Below are 17,695 nucleotides of genomic sequence, written 5' to 3' on the forward strand. Positions count from 1 at the left end.
ACGCACAGGCTTCATCAGCAAAGACCAGTCTCATCAAACAGCGTCTTGCACATGCTCGTAGAAAACGGGAGAAGAAGGGTGGGGCTGGGGGAAGAGGGAAGGAAAGAGAAATACAGTCCAGCAGAGGCAGTGCAGGTGATTGGACGATAGCATATTGAAGGGAAAAAAAATATTGGGAGAACAGGAAGAGAGAGCTATAGAAAGAGACGCAAGGTGACAGGGGAAGAAAAGAAGACAGAAGCGACAGTGTGCTGAAAACAGGCCTAAGTACAAACAGTTTTATCTGTTGACACCCACTACCTCCTGACATGGCCGTCAACTGTACTTATTACCACATTCTTTGTAGATACACCAGCCTGTCACCCTGACACAAACACACCAGGGTTTAGAAACACACAAAAAACCAACAACAGTTTATTCACCAGCACACCGGTTCTAAGAGGTGCACAGTAATCGTGGTGGTACACTGCAGGAGAGGACATAGCTTCTTGTACAATACACCCTCGCACTCTAGTAATTTCCAGTAGCAGACAGGTGGGTGCGATGGTCTGAACTCGGGGGCATCTCTGCACCGAGTCTGTCATACTGGTGTTTAGCCTTGCTATGGGCTCAGAAGCTTGCAAGTTTGCTAGGGATGTTATGACAGAGCTGCCTACATGGGTCAGCGGGCAAGAGATGTTTACTTTTGCTCTGTAATAGCAGTATATTAAGACAGAATGGTAATTTTGTCCTGAATCAATCTGTGTGTTAATTTGAATGAAGTCACAGGAGTTTTCTAATGATCCTATAATAGAGAAGCTTCAAGTCCTAAACTACTGTATATGACACTGAATTCATGGTCTGTCTGATATGAAAGAGCTGAAGCCAGAACAATTCATTTCTAGTTGATTAGCTAAATGACTAATCAGCAATTTTAAAGCAAGATAGAAGAAAATTAAAGCAGGTTACAACATTAAACCTTTAATTATATTAAGCTTTAAAGGTTCTTCCAAAAAAAACCAGAGAGTAATGCCTATGTATGTTTTGCTGTCTGATTTTTAGCGCAACATGAACAGCAGAACAAGCAAATACCATGTTTCTGTCAAAATTATTCAGAAAAAAAGGTTTAAATTCTTCTTCTTTGGTTCCAACACATGCGTTTGGATATTTTTCTTTTCAATATTTTGCTGAAAGAAACATAGAAATTGTTTTTCACTGACAGCAAGAGAAATGCTAAAATACTTTTTTTTTTTGTTGATTGGTTTCGTTTCCTCTCCTAAGAAATACAGATATAAATACAATTTAAATCAGTTCCTCGTTAGGTAGGTAACAAAAATAAAGGGCTAATATTACCTTTAAGACAGATCAAATAAAACAAATTTTTAAAAAAACCCTATCAAACAAACCACATGTCATTCTTCCTGCTGTTAGTGGAGGACAGAGTGCTGCTGATCCCATCAGTGTGTAAAATTTAATAATGAAACTGCATTTTAGCTTCGTAAACGTGATTTAAATGTGATTCACAAGAAGAAGATTTGAGGTTTCTTGTTCCTGATAGTAAAACGATCATTTTCCTCTGCTATCATTCTAGTGTTGAAATCACCAGGTTAAACAACCTAGCAACCATTATTTACTTTGATATTAAATCCCAGTGAAAGGCTAATTATATTAGATCTCTATTTAAGGTTTGTAAAAATGTTGCCAGGCAAAGAGCAAAAATGTCTTCGTAGGCTGGAATGGATTGTTGCCAAGCAACACTTAAGTGTTTTTGAAAGTTTTCTAGTTGTACAACTATTGTAGCTTCTGGTCTTTTCAAAATAAAATATGCAGCAACAGCTCCGCATATTTATCTAATTTCTGTCCCTGTCAAGAGACCACAGTATAAAGACAGCAAGAGAGAAAGACAGGTAGACACACAGGACAATGAGAGGTGATCATTGGACTGGCAGGGTTGACCATGCAGTGAATACACCCACACCCATACACACCTACACACACACACACACACACACAGATGTGACATTGCAGTGACACACAGGTCTGCAGCATGTTCCCCAGAACTGTTTCCTGAGCAGATGGTCTGTGTGTGTCCACTTCTGTGCCGGTGTTTCGATATGTGTATGTGCGTGTGTTTGACCTTGACAGTCAAGTTGATATTGCTGCCAAATTCTGACTGAGAGACAAGAGGCCACTATAGGACCATACAAATACACATGGTCACACAAACACATACACACACATACATACACACGCACACATTTGACTTTTTTCACCCTGCGCAACATGAGCGATCGACATACTGTAGGCTTTCTCACTTTTTTTTATACTGTATACAAACATGGACTGAACCACAAGGTGGCACTGTTCCCCCATCCTTTTGCACAGTGAAAGAGAGAGAGCAAAAAGGCAAGTGTGCATTCTTGTGTGTGTGCATGCATGCATGTGTGTGTGTGTGTGTGTGTGTGTGTCTTCACGCCTTCTGCAGTGCTGCTCTACTGGCCTCACCTTACTTTTTAACTGACACTGGTGCCTGTTATGGCGCATTAGTCCAGGTATACCTGGTTCCTATATATAAGTACACACATGTAGATAAAATAATCAAAGCTCACACATGCATTAACAAGCATTCACACACCTAAGACCCCCCCCCCGCCCCCCCCCCAAAAAAAAAAAAAAAAAATTACATGGAAATAAGGAGAAGCATCTGCAGTTTCTCTGAAAAGCAGGCTTCCTGCTGAGATTACTTCCTTTTTAAGTTTTGCTCTTAATTCTCAGGAGGTGGTAATAAAATACTCATGAATATCCTACTTTTAACCCTCTTTATCAAACTGCTTCTTCACTGCTGACTCAGGTCAGACCATGTTTTTTCAAAATCTTTACAACAAAACTGTTAGACTTTACTAAATGCCATGTGTACATAAATGAATTAAAGACAAAGAAAAAGAAGAAAGGATTTTTCAATATAGGCCCCAGCTACTAAACGATTCACTCTGTCAATCACTAAGGTGTTTGTATTCATAAAATGTTTGTAGTACACTAAAAGTTTAAATTGACATGTTTTCACCTTATTATTTTAGAGTTGGGTGGAATTTCACTCTTAAGATATTGTCAACTCAAGCAAATGCTGTTGATTTAAAAGAAACTGAAGGCATACGATCAGCAAAAAGTGCACCTACACATCTGTAACTATGCACAGTTTTGTTATAGGAATACGTATTGCATATTTATTGCATACTCGTCTTTAAAAAAGGAAGATCTGGGTAGTTGAGAAGCATTAAAACTAGGGTTGGGTTTTAATAATCGATTTATCGATTAAAATCGATTCTGGCTTGGATAGCGTGATATCGATTTATTAAAATCCTGAATCGATTTTTTAATATTAATTTATTTTGCCCGAAACGCCAGAATCGCAGGTTAAACCTCACAAAATTTCAAGAACCACCAAACAGCTAAAACAGTAAATGAGAGCAGGTACACGGATTCTGCACAAATACGTAAACACAAAGCTCGGACCCGCCGACGGATCAGAATCAGTGAGGTGTCGCCTTTCTCACCCGACGGGACAGACACGGTCGGGGCTGAAAGACGACAGCTCGTTGATTCCGATGTTTCGGCGGGTCCACGCTCTGTGCTTACGCCCTTTATGCGGTGATTCTAAAGCTGTTAGTTTGATGTCTCTCCAAACATTATTGACCGAACCAGCAGCAAAAGAAGATCCAAACTACGCTTCACAAAAACATCGTCATGAATTCACTCTGACTTTTGCCGTTTTGCTTCCACCACACTTCATGCACAGCTCTCTCTCTCTCTGTATACTTCAAGAACAGTTTCCCGTCTAAAAATCTGTTTTCTTCATTATTCGCTTGCTTGTTACGCACAAGTCTACCGTTGTTTACAGTGCTGTCGGCCTCTGTTTTTTTCCCTTTTACTTACTTCCGAAAAGAAAGCCTCATTTCTGCTGTTCAATAGGATTCTGAACAAATGTAAACTTTTGAAAATTATGCAAAATGCAAAACGCTTAGCCGTGTCTCTAATAAAACCTCTGTAACTTCAGAGGTAGTGTTCATATGTTGATTAATGGTTTTCTTTCGTTTTTGATGTACTGCAGAATATTTTTATAAAATCCCAGGCCAGGAAAATCACCTTCAGGTTTTTCTGTGTCTTATCCTCAGCTACTTTGACACAAAGGCATCTGCTGTAATGCTTACACCTTTGATAAAGTCTTGCGAGTGTCAGCTTCCTTTTTATAGATACAAAAATATGTAAATGTACTGATCTGAATTATAATATTTCTGACTGTCTGAGGCAAAATTTCCCAGATTTAAATTGAATCGAATCGAATCGATTCGGGACCTTGTGAATCGGAATCGAATCGATTCTAGAAATCAGTGACGATACCCAGCCCTAATTAAAACATCAGTTGTGGCTTTCTGTATGCCATATATACATTACTGTAAGTTATTTCCTTCCACTCAAGATGGTCACTTCCACTAGGAGGCACAAGTTTACTTAATGCCCAGTCCATGTAAATGAGGTTATTTCAAAAAGCTGATAGGCTTAGGTATCTGTGCATAACTGATACATAACAGATGTGTGTAAGCGACTCTGTATGTGTGTGAGTCTGTGTGTCTGAATGTGTTTGCAAGACTTGGTGTGTCTTGGAGCTGGAGGCCGGCCAATTCAAAAAGCCATGAATGCGTAAACAATGCGCTCTGCAATTCCCAATCAACACCTCCACACCACCCACGCCTTGTAATCAGACAGAGTGGGAGAAAGAGAGAAAAGACAGAAAAGCCATCACTGGCATGTCTCCATAATCAAAGTTGACAGAGGGGAGAAATAACATACTAATCAATGGTCCTCCACATCCAGTACAGTTCAGGTAATTTCAGTTTACTTATTTGTTTGGTTATTTTTTGTCTTCTTCAGGGGAAACTTGGCTTGCCACTCTGGCACATTACAAACAATAGAAAAGCCCAAACTGCCAGTGCATAAACACCCAAGCACTCAAACACATGACACAAGAGAAGCTCATTAAACTTATAACATACTGTAGGATGCCCAGATGGCAGACACGGGAAAACACATTTTACTGTACAATGAGAATCAAATGCAGACAAACAGGGTTCCGAAAGTCACCTTAAAAGGAATAGTTGGTGCTGCTAAATGTACTGAAACTCAAGTTGTTTAAGCATAATCTGTTATTCATTTTATAATACACTCATTTTCTCCTTCTTCCTTTCTTCCCATCTCTCTCTTGTGTTCATCTCCACTGTAAGATATTGTCTAACCATGCTGCCCTCTTCAAGTCAGTTCCATGCTTTTCCTTTCAAAGATGCCTTTTCGACAACTTCCCTTTACTTAGTTTTTCAATTTTCTTCCCTTCAAGCCATCTTTCTTTCTCCATCTTTTCCATCACCCTTCCTCTCACATACTCTCTGCTGTCAAGGACACAGGCTTCTCAAAGAAGGGGGGAAAAATCATATGAATACAATGAATCACTCTTCTTCTTTCCTACCTCCTCCTCCCTCACTCCCTCCATCTTGTTCGCAAAGATGTCTGAGGTGCTGATTTCCCTTATGCCTGTCAGGGCAGAGCAGCGCTGGGCAACAGCAGTTAAGAGTCACAAAATTTAAATGTATGAATAAGAAAATAAAGCGCAACAACAGCGTGAACACAGATACACAGTGTGGTTGACAATCTGTTTGACCATCTGTCAGCCTCACGCACTGACATAGTTGCTTTCTGAACTTGAAAACACTGTGCGAGTCTGTGTGCGTCTGTGCAGGTGTGCTGTTAAAGCTGGACCAGTACACCGATTAATTTTAAGCAGAACTGGTTATTATGCTGACACCACTATCCATTTCTGATTTGATGGATTCATAATACAGTTCACTTAATCTTTACCATTTATTTATCTTGCAAATAGTGGTTCTTCAAACTTGAGTAGCCATGGTATAAATGCAATGTGTGTTTACTGTCCTATTATCTTTAGTCGTGTGGCATGATATCTTTTTTTACCACTAAAACAGCAAAACCTATGGGGCAAAAAGCAACTATTGGCAAGAAAATGGCATTACAGTTTACACAAACTCAATATCTGCACAAAATATCCATTTCCTCTTTGCCCTGTTAAAGGCTATCAATCTTTAAAACAGAAATGGAAATTCATAAGCTTTTATTGATACTAGACCCATTATCAAGTGTTCTTATTGGCCTGATTCTTTACTGATTTTCTCCATTGACCTGTGATCAGATTTCTTCTTTAAAAAAGCAGACTTACACAGTTTTTCACAACTGTCAATAACACAATATTACCCCAGGCTACACAGAACAGCCCAAGCCTGAAAGCCTGAACAGAAAACTGCCTACAGGTCAGTGCCTTCACCCTGATAAGAGACAGAATTCATTGCACTTTCCTCAAACTACAGTATACGATAGAGTAGAAATAAAATGTGCATTGAAAAGATTTACAGCCAGCAGTGAGAATAACTGGACTGTAGCAGGTGGCTGAGGGGTGCACTTGTTTGTAAATGCAGTAGCTGATATTTATTTTTTATTATACCTGTAAATATTAGCTATTAGCTATCTAATTAGCCTGCTGTTCTCTCTGTTACACTTGTATAGGAAACGCTCATGAGCTCTGGTAGAACTGGAAAAGATGCTAAAAACGTGCAAAAGAAGCAGGCAAACGTAACCCTTAATATTGTTTCACCTGTTGTTCAGCTGATTTTCACTTATGTGAAGAAGATTTTGTGTGAGTCATTGTTCTCCCACTGACACAGACAACGTTGCTTTCTCTGCATGCTGGAAGTGGGAAATAAACATCACGGTGTGTCTAGATTAAGAGGTAGCATGAGCAGCACCCATGCAGCTCTGCTGTTCTGTTTATGCCACACACTATGTGTTATGGTGGGTGGATTTTGATAGCTTTGCAAACAAGTGAACCAATTAAAACTGTTTTGCGATGCCCAGCTAGCAGAAATGCATGCTATCAATATAGTGCTGTATTGATAAGCTCGAAAGCATAGATTCAGATGGATTGGACAACATAAAGCTGGGATCCCTACAGTTGCTAGTTATGTCCAAGGCACTGAGTGGAAGGCTTGTTTCAGCTACTGAACTACAGAAACTGCTCCAGGGAAGCTTTCTTAGCTTAGCTTTCCTCTTCATGCCCAAAATGTGGAAAAGGACTCTAACCTGGCAAAGTCGAGGTCTGCCTCCCTGGACATGGTGATGTTGGTGAGGTTTTGCTGGAGGACAAAAATGTTCCTGCACATTTTCTTGATGCCAGACTCGCTGATCCTCTTGAAGTATTGAGCCCCATTGATCAGAATACAGGAGATCAGATGACCAAGACCTGGTAAGAGATGAGAAAAAAAGAGGCATGAAGGATATGTGATTATATCAGGAAAGAGATATACAATTCTTTTTATTTTTAAGGAAATTTAGGAATAAGAAAGAACATTTTAACAATGTTTTCAGACACTTAGGTTCTTTGAAAGTAGTTGAAGAGAGCTGTATTTTAGAGACAGTTACTTAAACGTCACCCTAGGGGGGCTGCTGACCTTCAAAAATATACTGGAACTTGTGTTGCTGCAAGGCGGCCCCCATGGCTTCCTCTATGGCTGAGATGTCCTTGTTCAGTTTGACCACCAGAGGGTCATAGTCCATGCTCTCAACATTAGCCACAATGGCATAATTGCCTTGTTTGGTCAGGGGGATCAGGTAATGGAAACAGTGCACCCTGGATTAAAACAGGGAAAGAAAAGAGAAAACAGAAAATTAAATGCTGTAGATAATTCATAGTTTTTTTTTCCTCCAATTTTTTTACCTTTTGCTGTCTGGAAATTAAAAGTTACATATTCTGCTTTGTCAAGACCATTGTGCCATCTTTGACAACTACATATTGATATGCCGAAATAAACTATGAACTATGCTGAGTGTCCAACATGAGAACGACAAGGAAAAGTGGTGAGTCAGGAAATATGTATGAACTGTATTATTCTCTGTGCTTTGGAGGTTAACATAATTAGAAGGCACTTTAGCGGCCACAGAGTGTTCTCATTCCTCAAGACCCACTAAACCTACTCTAATACTTATAATTTCTACAGAAATCATTCTGTTTATAGAGTACTCATAATATATCCACTTGTACAACTACCACTACATCACTGTTGGATACCAGTCACCTGAGCAAAGTGTTGTACAGCAGATTGTTGAATATGCTGTGCACTTCTGAGGAGTTTTAAACCTTAAATGGAGCTGCTTATATACTTAATGCCATGTCTAATAAATCTACTAAGGTAAATTGTCCTTTCAAACTACTTCATTTGTAGAAAGCACACTTATGTCTATAACACAGTTTTGTGTATATTTCCTCGCATATTTTATCTTGAGTGTTTTAGAGGCAGTAGTTAAAGGAAGACTGTTGTACCAGAATGGCAATAAAGCTCCCAGCTATAGCAGAATAACTGGGTTGAGGACCTTGCCAAAGAGTTTTTGTATTCACCTTTTCCTAGTCAGATTTTTGAGCCGTTTTTTTTAATGCATTCATAGCTAAATGCCACAAATAAACTAAAATACCAGAAATGCTCTCAAAGTTTTGATTATTGTTATGTAAAAATGTCATTTTAGAGGGATTATTAAGTGGAAATACCGATAATAAGTAAACCCACCCTTTAATCTCAACCTTATCCAAATATTTCCTGCCCATAGTATAAACATCTAATAATACTTTTAGGATTTTAATAGTTAGAGCAGGTGGATCTTGACCTATCCTTTAACAATACATTCTGTTTTTTTCAGGTTCCCTAAAGACCTATAAATTAGTATGAGATCTTTGAGGTCCACAGAAAGATAATTTCGGTCTAGACTTAAAAAGTCAATAGTTTTATAATTCCATAATCACACAGCCCAGAGCTGAAGGGTATAAAATTATATGGGTGAATTTCTCTTCCTCCCTAAGGCAAAGCCAACAACTACACAGCATTTTCAAAGCCTCCATCCGACCACCTCCTCTCTCTATTCAATCATTTCTCCCACTTAGCCCACTCTAGCTTTCTTCTTTAACCCCCACTCCTACTTTAACTTCACTCATCTCTCTTCCATCTTTTCATCCACCCCCCCACCCACCCCTTCTTCTTTCTTGCTCATGGCTTCATTTAGCTGGTACCACTATCAAGGGAAATTTGCTAGATGGGGAGAGTCAATGGAGTGTAGCATATAGCTAGACATCAGCCTCAGGGAGGGTTTTCTACTGGAATCATCAACAATATTGCATAAGCTACACAATGGTCTAGAGGGAAATAGTAGTACATGGATGGATGGAAGAAATGGGGAGGGATGATGGAGGACTATTAGAGGATGTGGGTGTGAGAAAGTATATGGTGTGGTAAATTAACTTAGATATTGACATTCAAAACACACGCTGAAGATACATTTCTGAACTCGTGCATTCAGGGCATGCGTGTGATGCCACTGGTTCTTTTAACTCATCTGATTTAATGACACGTGCTCTGAGCAATGTTGTGTGTAGGAACCAAATACACATGGCTTGAAAGTTTGGGGTAACTCATAACTCGCACTTGTATTCGTTGAATGACCTTGTACAGTAAAAGGAAATATAGCCAAGACATTGACATTTTTAGTAAAATAAACATTTTGTCCTTTAAACTTCACCTTCCTCAAAGAATTGCCCATCTGCAGCAGTCATAGCCTTGCAGACCTTTGGCATTTTGCTGAGGCATTCCAGAGAAATTTGACCCTATGTTTCCCAAAGCGTTTCTCACAAGTTGTATTAGTTTGACAGCTGCTTCTTACATACCATATAATCAAGTTGTCAACAACAATCGGGTTGTGTTCCAGTGACTGTGCAGGCCACACCATAACAGAGACCACAGCATTTGACTGTTTCCTCTTTAAGCAGTTTGGACCTGTGCTTTGGTTCAGTGTTCATTTCCTTGACCAGTAATTTTCGTCACCGAACTTTTATTTTTTGCCGAAAACAAGACGATAACTAAATAAAATGTAACTGAAAATCACGTGTACTGACAAGTTTGTCAACAAATAAAAATTTGATGAAAATTATCCTTGAGAGACGAGAGCCAATCAGAACTGAGTAAGTTCTAAATAATTTAGAAAGGTGGGACGAGTTTGGATGCATGCACATTATGCAATAAGGTTAGATGCACCTATTTGATCAGCCCTTGAGAAACGATACAACTTAGAAACAAACGAAATCGAAAACTTGCTGTCAAAGTGACTGCTTTGGTCACTGTCCTCCTGTTTGGAAACTAGCACCCCCCACCCCAAGTCTATGTTTGTTTGACAATCACAATCTTCATCTCCTTCTGGCCAGTCTCACATGGATTTGTCTTTGCAAGTTCGTCTTAAATTCGCGTCCCAAAGCCGGCATCAAGGAGCCACTTCTTTACTGTTCATGGTGAAACATGTGTCTTCTGGATACCACTTTACAAAGCTGCTTGTTGAGTAAGACCGGTAACTCTTTGTTTTCTCAAACAATACACTCTGATGTACTTTTCTTACTTGCTCAGTTGGTTCTCGCTGTGTCTGTTTTTTAACTGGTCTGTTACGAGAGTAGTATACTTCTTCTAAAATCTGGCAATTTACTACTTTGATCTTATTTTAAATGGGGGGGAAAAGCTTTTGTTTCAAAAACAAAGACATTTAAGTGACCCCAGCCTTTTCAGCGGCAGTATGATTCTGCTTCTTTGTTCAGTGACGCAAATGAATATTATGAACGTAGTGATTACAGACTTCCTGGGAAGGTGAAGGGGAAGTGCAACACGCACAGGCAGAGTGGCATTATTTGATGTGCTTCAAATAATATTCACATAAAAATATCAGGCAGATAATATGTGCAGGAGGACCTTGATGAGTTGAGGCTCATCATTGCCACATGACTCATTATGGTGGCAGCGTGCAGACTTGGAAAACAATGACTGCAGTTGTTTTGTTGCATGTCACACCGTGCCAGTGAATGATGATAGCTGAAGCAATAGAATTTCCCAGTGATATTATTTGTTTTCAAAACATTTTGTCTTCCAAAACCTATTTATGCTAAAAACTCATTACCTTAAGGTGAATACATCACCATGCTCGTATAATTCAATTTGACACAACCTGCTTTTAACTCTGCATTTAGAGTCTAATGCTTTCTGTGTATGCATTGTTTATACTTTTATGACTTGCCTAATAAAATGATCAACTATTATGGCCAATTTCTTTATATTAAATATGTATTGTAAAAATATTTGTATAAATAAAATAATTAAATATGTTTAAATATGTTATATTACTGCATAAAGGAGAGCCATAAGATCTGGACAACATAAAACATCCTTGAACGTTTATATCCCTCCAGTGAGTTGGGCAGTTTCTCCTGCATACCTGACCTCCAGATGCAGCACTAGGAGGCAACGGTCTGCAATATCTTGGAAGCCCCTGGACAGGTCGTTGAGGGTCTGGAGAATCTGCTCCCTGCTGCGTTCACTCTCTCCAACCACCTGGCTGTCTGTTGAGATCATAGAGATGTAGGAAGATGAGAATAGGCATAGAAAAACTCAATTATTGCAAACAGGAGCAGTTGAAGTGAGTAAAAGGACCATTGTAAATGGTTTCTGCATCCTGTGTTACAGCTATTTGAAAGGCTGTGTGCGTACACTCATTTAACAGGTGCATTTTAAAACATAACAAAGGCTCAATTGGGGATGAGTCAAGTATTCAGTTAATGTGATTTAATGTCAAAATTTAAAATATGTGCAAAAAAAAATTAATGTATACATTAACAAAGACACTTGTCTTGCCTTTGTTACTTCATACTTATTATATTTTGTGGAGATTACTTATAATTTATTATTTTTCAATAAGAACTATTTCTATAACTTTGAACATCACACACTAAACGTCTGCATGCTGGTCGACACACTGCACAGACAAAGGTTAAAACAGGGTTAATCAGTCAGAGATAAACAGTTTTTGAGGCTTTCAATTGTAAAATATGTTTTATTTTGCTCTTAACCAGGTATTATTGATTCACTATTATTGATTCACCCACTAATAGGGAAAACATCAAGTATGATAACCTGTTTAAAGAAGGATGATGTTAAAATAAGAACAAGAGCAAATGAGTTTACTGCACATATTGTATTGGTACTGCAATATATTGTTTTTATTTCACTTTATTGTACTGTGTTGATATTGTATTTGTATTGTTGTTGCAGTAAATTGTATTGTATTTTTACTGTGCTGTCCGTTCCCAGCACTCAAAACAAATCTGAATAAGTACTGTAAGTACTTACAGTGGGTAAATGGGTAACATATATGAGGAGAAATCATGCCATTTTAGCTTATATAGACTAGAAAATAACAACAAACTAATCTGCTCAAAAAATGAAGGGACCACTCAATCAACACATATTACAAGTCAGTTAAACTTCAGGGACATCGATCTGTCCAGTTAGGAAGCATGAACCATTGTGAATCCATCTCAGCTGCTTTGGTGCAAATCAAAGTGACAACAGGTGCACTGGAATAAGCAACAACAAGACAATCCCCAAAAAGGGAATGAATTTGCAGGTGGTGGCCACAGACCATTGCTTTCTTCGTATCCCTCCTGACCAGTTTTTCTCTAATTTTGGTTTTTGTCAGTGCCCTGTCACTGCTGGCAGCATTAGAGAGTAATTACAGCCCAGTCAGGTTGCTCATATAGTTTGTTTATTCCAGTCATGGCCCATCCATACCTAGATCTACTTTGTCTCCCAGCACAGTCTCAAGAATGTGGGTGAGATAGCAGGAGATGGGCTACATGGGTTACATAAGGACAGGTCCATATTTGGCATCAACCCCACAGCAGGACTGGTATTTGCTCCTTTGTACAAGAAGCAACCGGAGGAGCACTGCTAGAACCTTACAAAATGACCTCCAGCAGGCTACTTGTGCATTGTATAGCTAGATTAGTATTAAACTAGAGTGTAACTCTTTTTACAAAGTTTTAAGGTTTGGAATTTGCTGAAAAGTTCTTAAAAGCTAGGGAAAGGCCTGCCAGCCCGTGGTGTTTTTCTTAAACTGCCCTTGAGCTCCCAAAAATTGTCCTAAGATTGTTATTAATGTGTTGTTTTGTTATACTCTGCAGTAATAAGCATGTATTCCATTCCATATTGACATTATCAAGTTCTGTAAATAACATTAGCTCATATGGTACACACATTCGCAAACTCATTAGTTCAGCTTCACACACTTCCTGAGTCCTTCAGCATGTTCCTGTACTTTCTTCCCATTACTTGTGCTGAGGCAGCAAGAGCATGTGTCACTGCACTGCATTGTAAGCCACACAAAAGACCTGAGTGTGTGTGTGTGTGAAAGAGAGAGAACCAGAGAGCATGATGAGTGTATATAAATTCAGCTCAGCATAGATCAATGGCCATAAATTAACAAGGGGAGGAAAAGGAGAGAAATTGGCCCCGTCACTCATATGTAAGTCTATTTGGTCAATGAGGCGAGTGTGTGTGTGTGTGTGTGTGTGTGTGTGTGTCCATGAGAGGGTGTTGGTGTGTGTACAAAGAGTGACTGTTGAGCAGGAGAATGCAGGGGTCCACGATCGATGTGCCGCAGTCAAAACCAGCTCCCTAGTTATTCTTCCTGCCCTTCCGAAGGTCACACATGCATGCAAGCTGGTACACATGCATGCATACACACCGCTAAGAACAAAGAAGTAACAAGTCAAAACTATGCCTGCAATTAAGTGATGATTATTCTTTCTTCTCCTTGACCCATTTGAATTATACCACCAAAAAAGCCATGTCTACCTTAACTGTGTTCTCACTAGCCTACATATAGAACATGTAAAAACAATCCCCAACTGCAATTTCTTCCTTTCAGAAGACTGCTTAGAAATGTATGTTTCAACACAGCCTGAGCTTTCTTAGACAAGCTTTCTTGTAGTTTCTGTAAGTGTTCTTCAGGAATAATTCTCCAGGCTTGAAGTTATTGTTTGGACTTTGTTCCAGTTTTGCTCTGTTCTTTGTTTTTGCTCTGGGGAGGCCAATCCATGACCGACAGTGTTCCACTGTGTTTTGTTGCACTGGAAGTGTATTTGGCATCACCGTCATGCTGAAAATTGAAGCCACTACCAGTCAGATACTATTACATGATGGATCAAAATATGACAGTACTGTTCTGTGTTTATAATTCCATAAATTTTGACAAGATCGTCAACATCACTGGCTGAAATGCATCCCAAAAACACGACTCCACTGTGTTTTACAGATGGCTGTAGACACTCATTGTTGTACCTCTCCTGACTTCTAACGCACATACCGAAGACAATTTGAAACCAAAATCTACCATTTGGATTCATTACTCTATAAGAACTCCTGGCACTGACTTTCAGTCCAGCCCTTACCTTAGCTTTCTCTCCCTCCTTCCTTTGTTAAGAATGGCTTCTTGACAGCCACCCTTCCACTGAGACCATGGCTGATGAGGCTTCAGTGAACAGTAGATAGATCAACTGAAGGGCCAGATGCATCTCTCAGGTCCTATGTCAACTCTTTGCTGGAAATTTGCCTATTTCTTAAGAATCTTACATCACTTTAACATATTGCTAATCTGCTGTACTTTTCAAGCCTAAAACGTTTTTTGTTGTCATCCTCTCATCTTCCTAAAATTTATTAAGGACACAAGACCCATCTTGCTGGAATATATAAGTTTTTGGTTGTGCTTTTGTCTCCTCCTAGTCCTCAGTGCACATTTTGTATGCATTGTAGTTACTTTAAATATATCTCTGAGAAAATGAGAAAGCATTGCTCCAAGCAAACAGCAGTCAGGTATACGCCATGACCGTCCAATCAGAAAAGCAAACACGGTCAGGGCTCTGATGTGACATTGGTGACAGTTGCTCTTATGGCCTGTGTACCTGACATACAGAGATAACAGCTTGGAATTATGTTTCTTATTAAAGGTCTGCAAGTGATGAACGTTCTGGAAGTATGAACTAACAGTATGGTTAGTTCAGCTAAAATAATTCTGGTGTACAGCCCCTACAGGCAGTTAATAGCAATACCCTATTGGGGAAATAACGCTAGAAATGAATTATGTAGCATGGTAGACTTCTACTAAAAATGTATTTTTGTTACTTTGTTACTTTTACTTTAAACTGGCCTAAGAAACCAAAACCTGATTTCAGTAAGTGGACTACACTACACATTAATTATGCTCAACTTTGTTTGTTTAAATGGCAATCAGCATCAGTGTTACTATATGTAATGACAATAATTTAATATTTAATAATCTATAATATCGAATTGCCCCTCACCCCGCAGGGGGTGGTTGTGGGGGGGTCTTGTGGCTTAGATCTTCAGCTGAGAGATACCAATATTAATCTAGCTAAGAGTCAACAGAACAACAAACGAGATTGCTTTCAATGAAAGAAAAACAATGATTTCTCAAGAGAGTAGAGGATATTACATTAATTAATTTCACCTGATTGTGTGAAGCTGATGCTGTTCACACTCCCTGGTCAACTTTGAGATCATTAACAGATACAGAACCCACCATTAAAACACAATACTGTCTTATAAAATAAAAAAGCACAATTTTAAGACAAAAATGTTTTAAAGCTTCTGCCAAAAGACTTAAATATAGACTAATTTTCTCTGAGTGCGTCTATCTCTTTCTCTCTCTGTAGTTACAGGTGCGAGAGAGCCAAAGCCTTGCACATGCTCTGCCTGTGGGAGTATTTCCCACTAACTGTCTGTATATGTGCAGGAATTGACTCGGAGGCTTGTTTCCTCTCATGTGCATTACGCTCACTCACTCGCTCACTTTTCTGACAGCAGAAAAAAAGGCCTTACTGTGGCACACACTGCTGGAGGTCTCTCTGGGGGGTGTCTGTGAAAAACACACGACCAGAGACACACAAGCGTACGGACACGTACACAAAAATACACTCGGATTCTTGCCACCCCGAGCCTTGCGCTGCTTTGATGATGCGAGGGAGGCGTCGCAGCATGGGGGGCACCATTAGAGTCAGGAACAGACGGGCAAAGGGAGACGACTCATTTGTCCTGACTGACAACTTTCTTGCTCTATTTTTTTCTTTTTCTGGTTGCCTTTTCCTCCAACTAAATTCCTCCTATCTCTTATTTATGAGTTCTTGTGTGTGCATTATTAAATGTGAAGATATTTATTTGCATGTCATGCATCTACTTATGCGTTCATGTATAGGCATGCGTGCATGTGCTTTGTGCTTATCCAATTATTTTCAAATCTCATCTAAGGAAAACGTCTGTTGCTTGCCATCTGCAAAGGATGAGGGTGGCAGACATTAAGGGAGAAGATCAGTGATGGAATTCACACACAGACACAGAATGCATGCGCCTACATAAACGGACAGTTCATCTTAACACAACCACTTAGACTCACTGCACCCACTGCCAATAAGAGCATAATCAACACATTAAGAAGAGGAATAACAGGACATGATATTTCCTATCATATTTTTTTGTAAATCCACAGCATAGCATGGAAGAGAAAATCGAGTGAGATAAGCAAAGGACAGTATCCTGCAGGATTGGAGTGATGAATGATTCATAAATGACTCCGTAAGAAAGGAGTTATTAATTATTTTGCTGCCTCTGGTATAGGACGAACATCTGCACACTGAGATCTAAACTTCGGTCCAGAGACAGAGATAGAGAAAAGGAGGGGCAGGAGAGATATAAAATAATGATGGTATTAAAAGATTTTGATGTCTGATGACATCTAATTGTGTCAAATGCTTTTAAAATGAGAAGGAATCAAAAGTTCATGCTTTAAAGTTTTGACAGTAATAGTGAGGAGTGCTGTAATATTGACCAGAATACAATATTAAACTACTTAGCAGTTGGTTGGACTGGGAGAACAGTGGGTTTCCACTAATCAGATGGTGATTCGATCCCTGGCTCCTTCAATCCATCAAATTGTCCTTGGTCAAGATATTGAACACCAAGCAGTGAAGGGTGTGAGTATGTGTGAAATACAGGAAGCACTGTAAATGTAGCATGTGAGTGAACGGATGAATGTGGCTTATAGTTCAAAGCACTTTGAGTGGTCAATAAGAGTAGAAAGGAGTTATATAAAAATGTAGCCAATTACTGAAAAACATCACCACCATCTCCCACTTAAACTACCCCCCCAGGTCTCTGCAGTGAATAAGAATGTTTTCTCAGTCAAGTTCCCTTGTTTAATGAAGTCAAGAAAAATACTGCTAAAGGGGAAAGACCTGCACTCACCATAGTTAAGGTGAGCCACTGAGATGAGAAGGAGCCGCCTCCTATAGGGAGGCCACATGATTACTGCCTAGAAACCCTGCAGGCTAGATTAGAAAGGTCTGTATCTACACCTACCTAATGATGTCCAGACTTCCAACATTAAGACACACTTTTGTGCACAACCATATACCGCATTGCTCGAGAAGACTGACCAACATAAGATTTAACAAGGCTGTCAAATACAGTGGCTCCTTTAAGGTATTTTACTTGGGCCTAAGATACAGTGCTCAAACCAATCAGAAGACAGAGAACATCATTTAAAGAGGCTTGTCTTAAACGGAGGACGAACTGAGGGGACAAATAAGAACTATTTTTTAAAAGTCAGTCATGCTAAGCTACTCAAATTGAGTCCAAGAGCAAAAACGTGGAGCTGGAAATTAGCATAA

General features: G+C 39.3%; 1 protein-coding gene across 1 annotated transcript in view; it reads right to left on the bottom strand.

Annotated features, from left to right (window-relative positions):
• exoc4 (exocyst complex component 4) overlaps nucleotides 1-17,695 on the bottom strand; it is a 135,029-nt gene that overhangs the window by 12,479 nt on the left and 104,855 nt on the right. Inside the window, exons 17-19 of the mRNA XM_085138404.1 lie at nucleotides 11,392-11,515; nucleotides 7,548-7,726; nucleotides 7,180-7,339 (exon numbers count right to left, since the gene is read on the bottom strand). Coding sequence (XP_084994530.1) covers nucleotides 7,180-7,339; nucleotides 7,548-7,726; nucleotides 11,392-11,515 — 463 coding nt within the window. The remainder of the gene's footprint in view (nucleotides 1-7,179; nucleotides 7,340-7,547; nucleotides 7,727-11,391; nucleotides 11,516-17,695) is intronic.

The sequence above is a fragment of the Neolamprologus multifasciatus genome, chromosome 17, assembly GCF_963576455.1.
Source record: "Neolamprologus multifasciatus chromosome 17, fNeoMul1.2, whole genome shotgun sequence".
Taxonomy (NCBI): Eukaryota; Metazoa; Chordata; class Actinopteri; order Cichliformes; family Cichlidae; genus Neolamprologus; species Neolamprologus multifasciatus.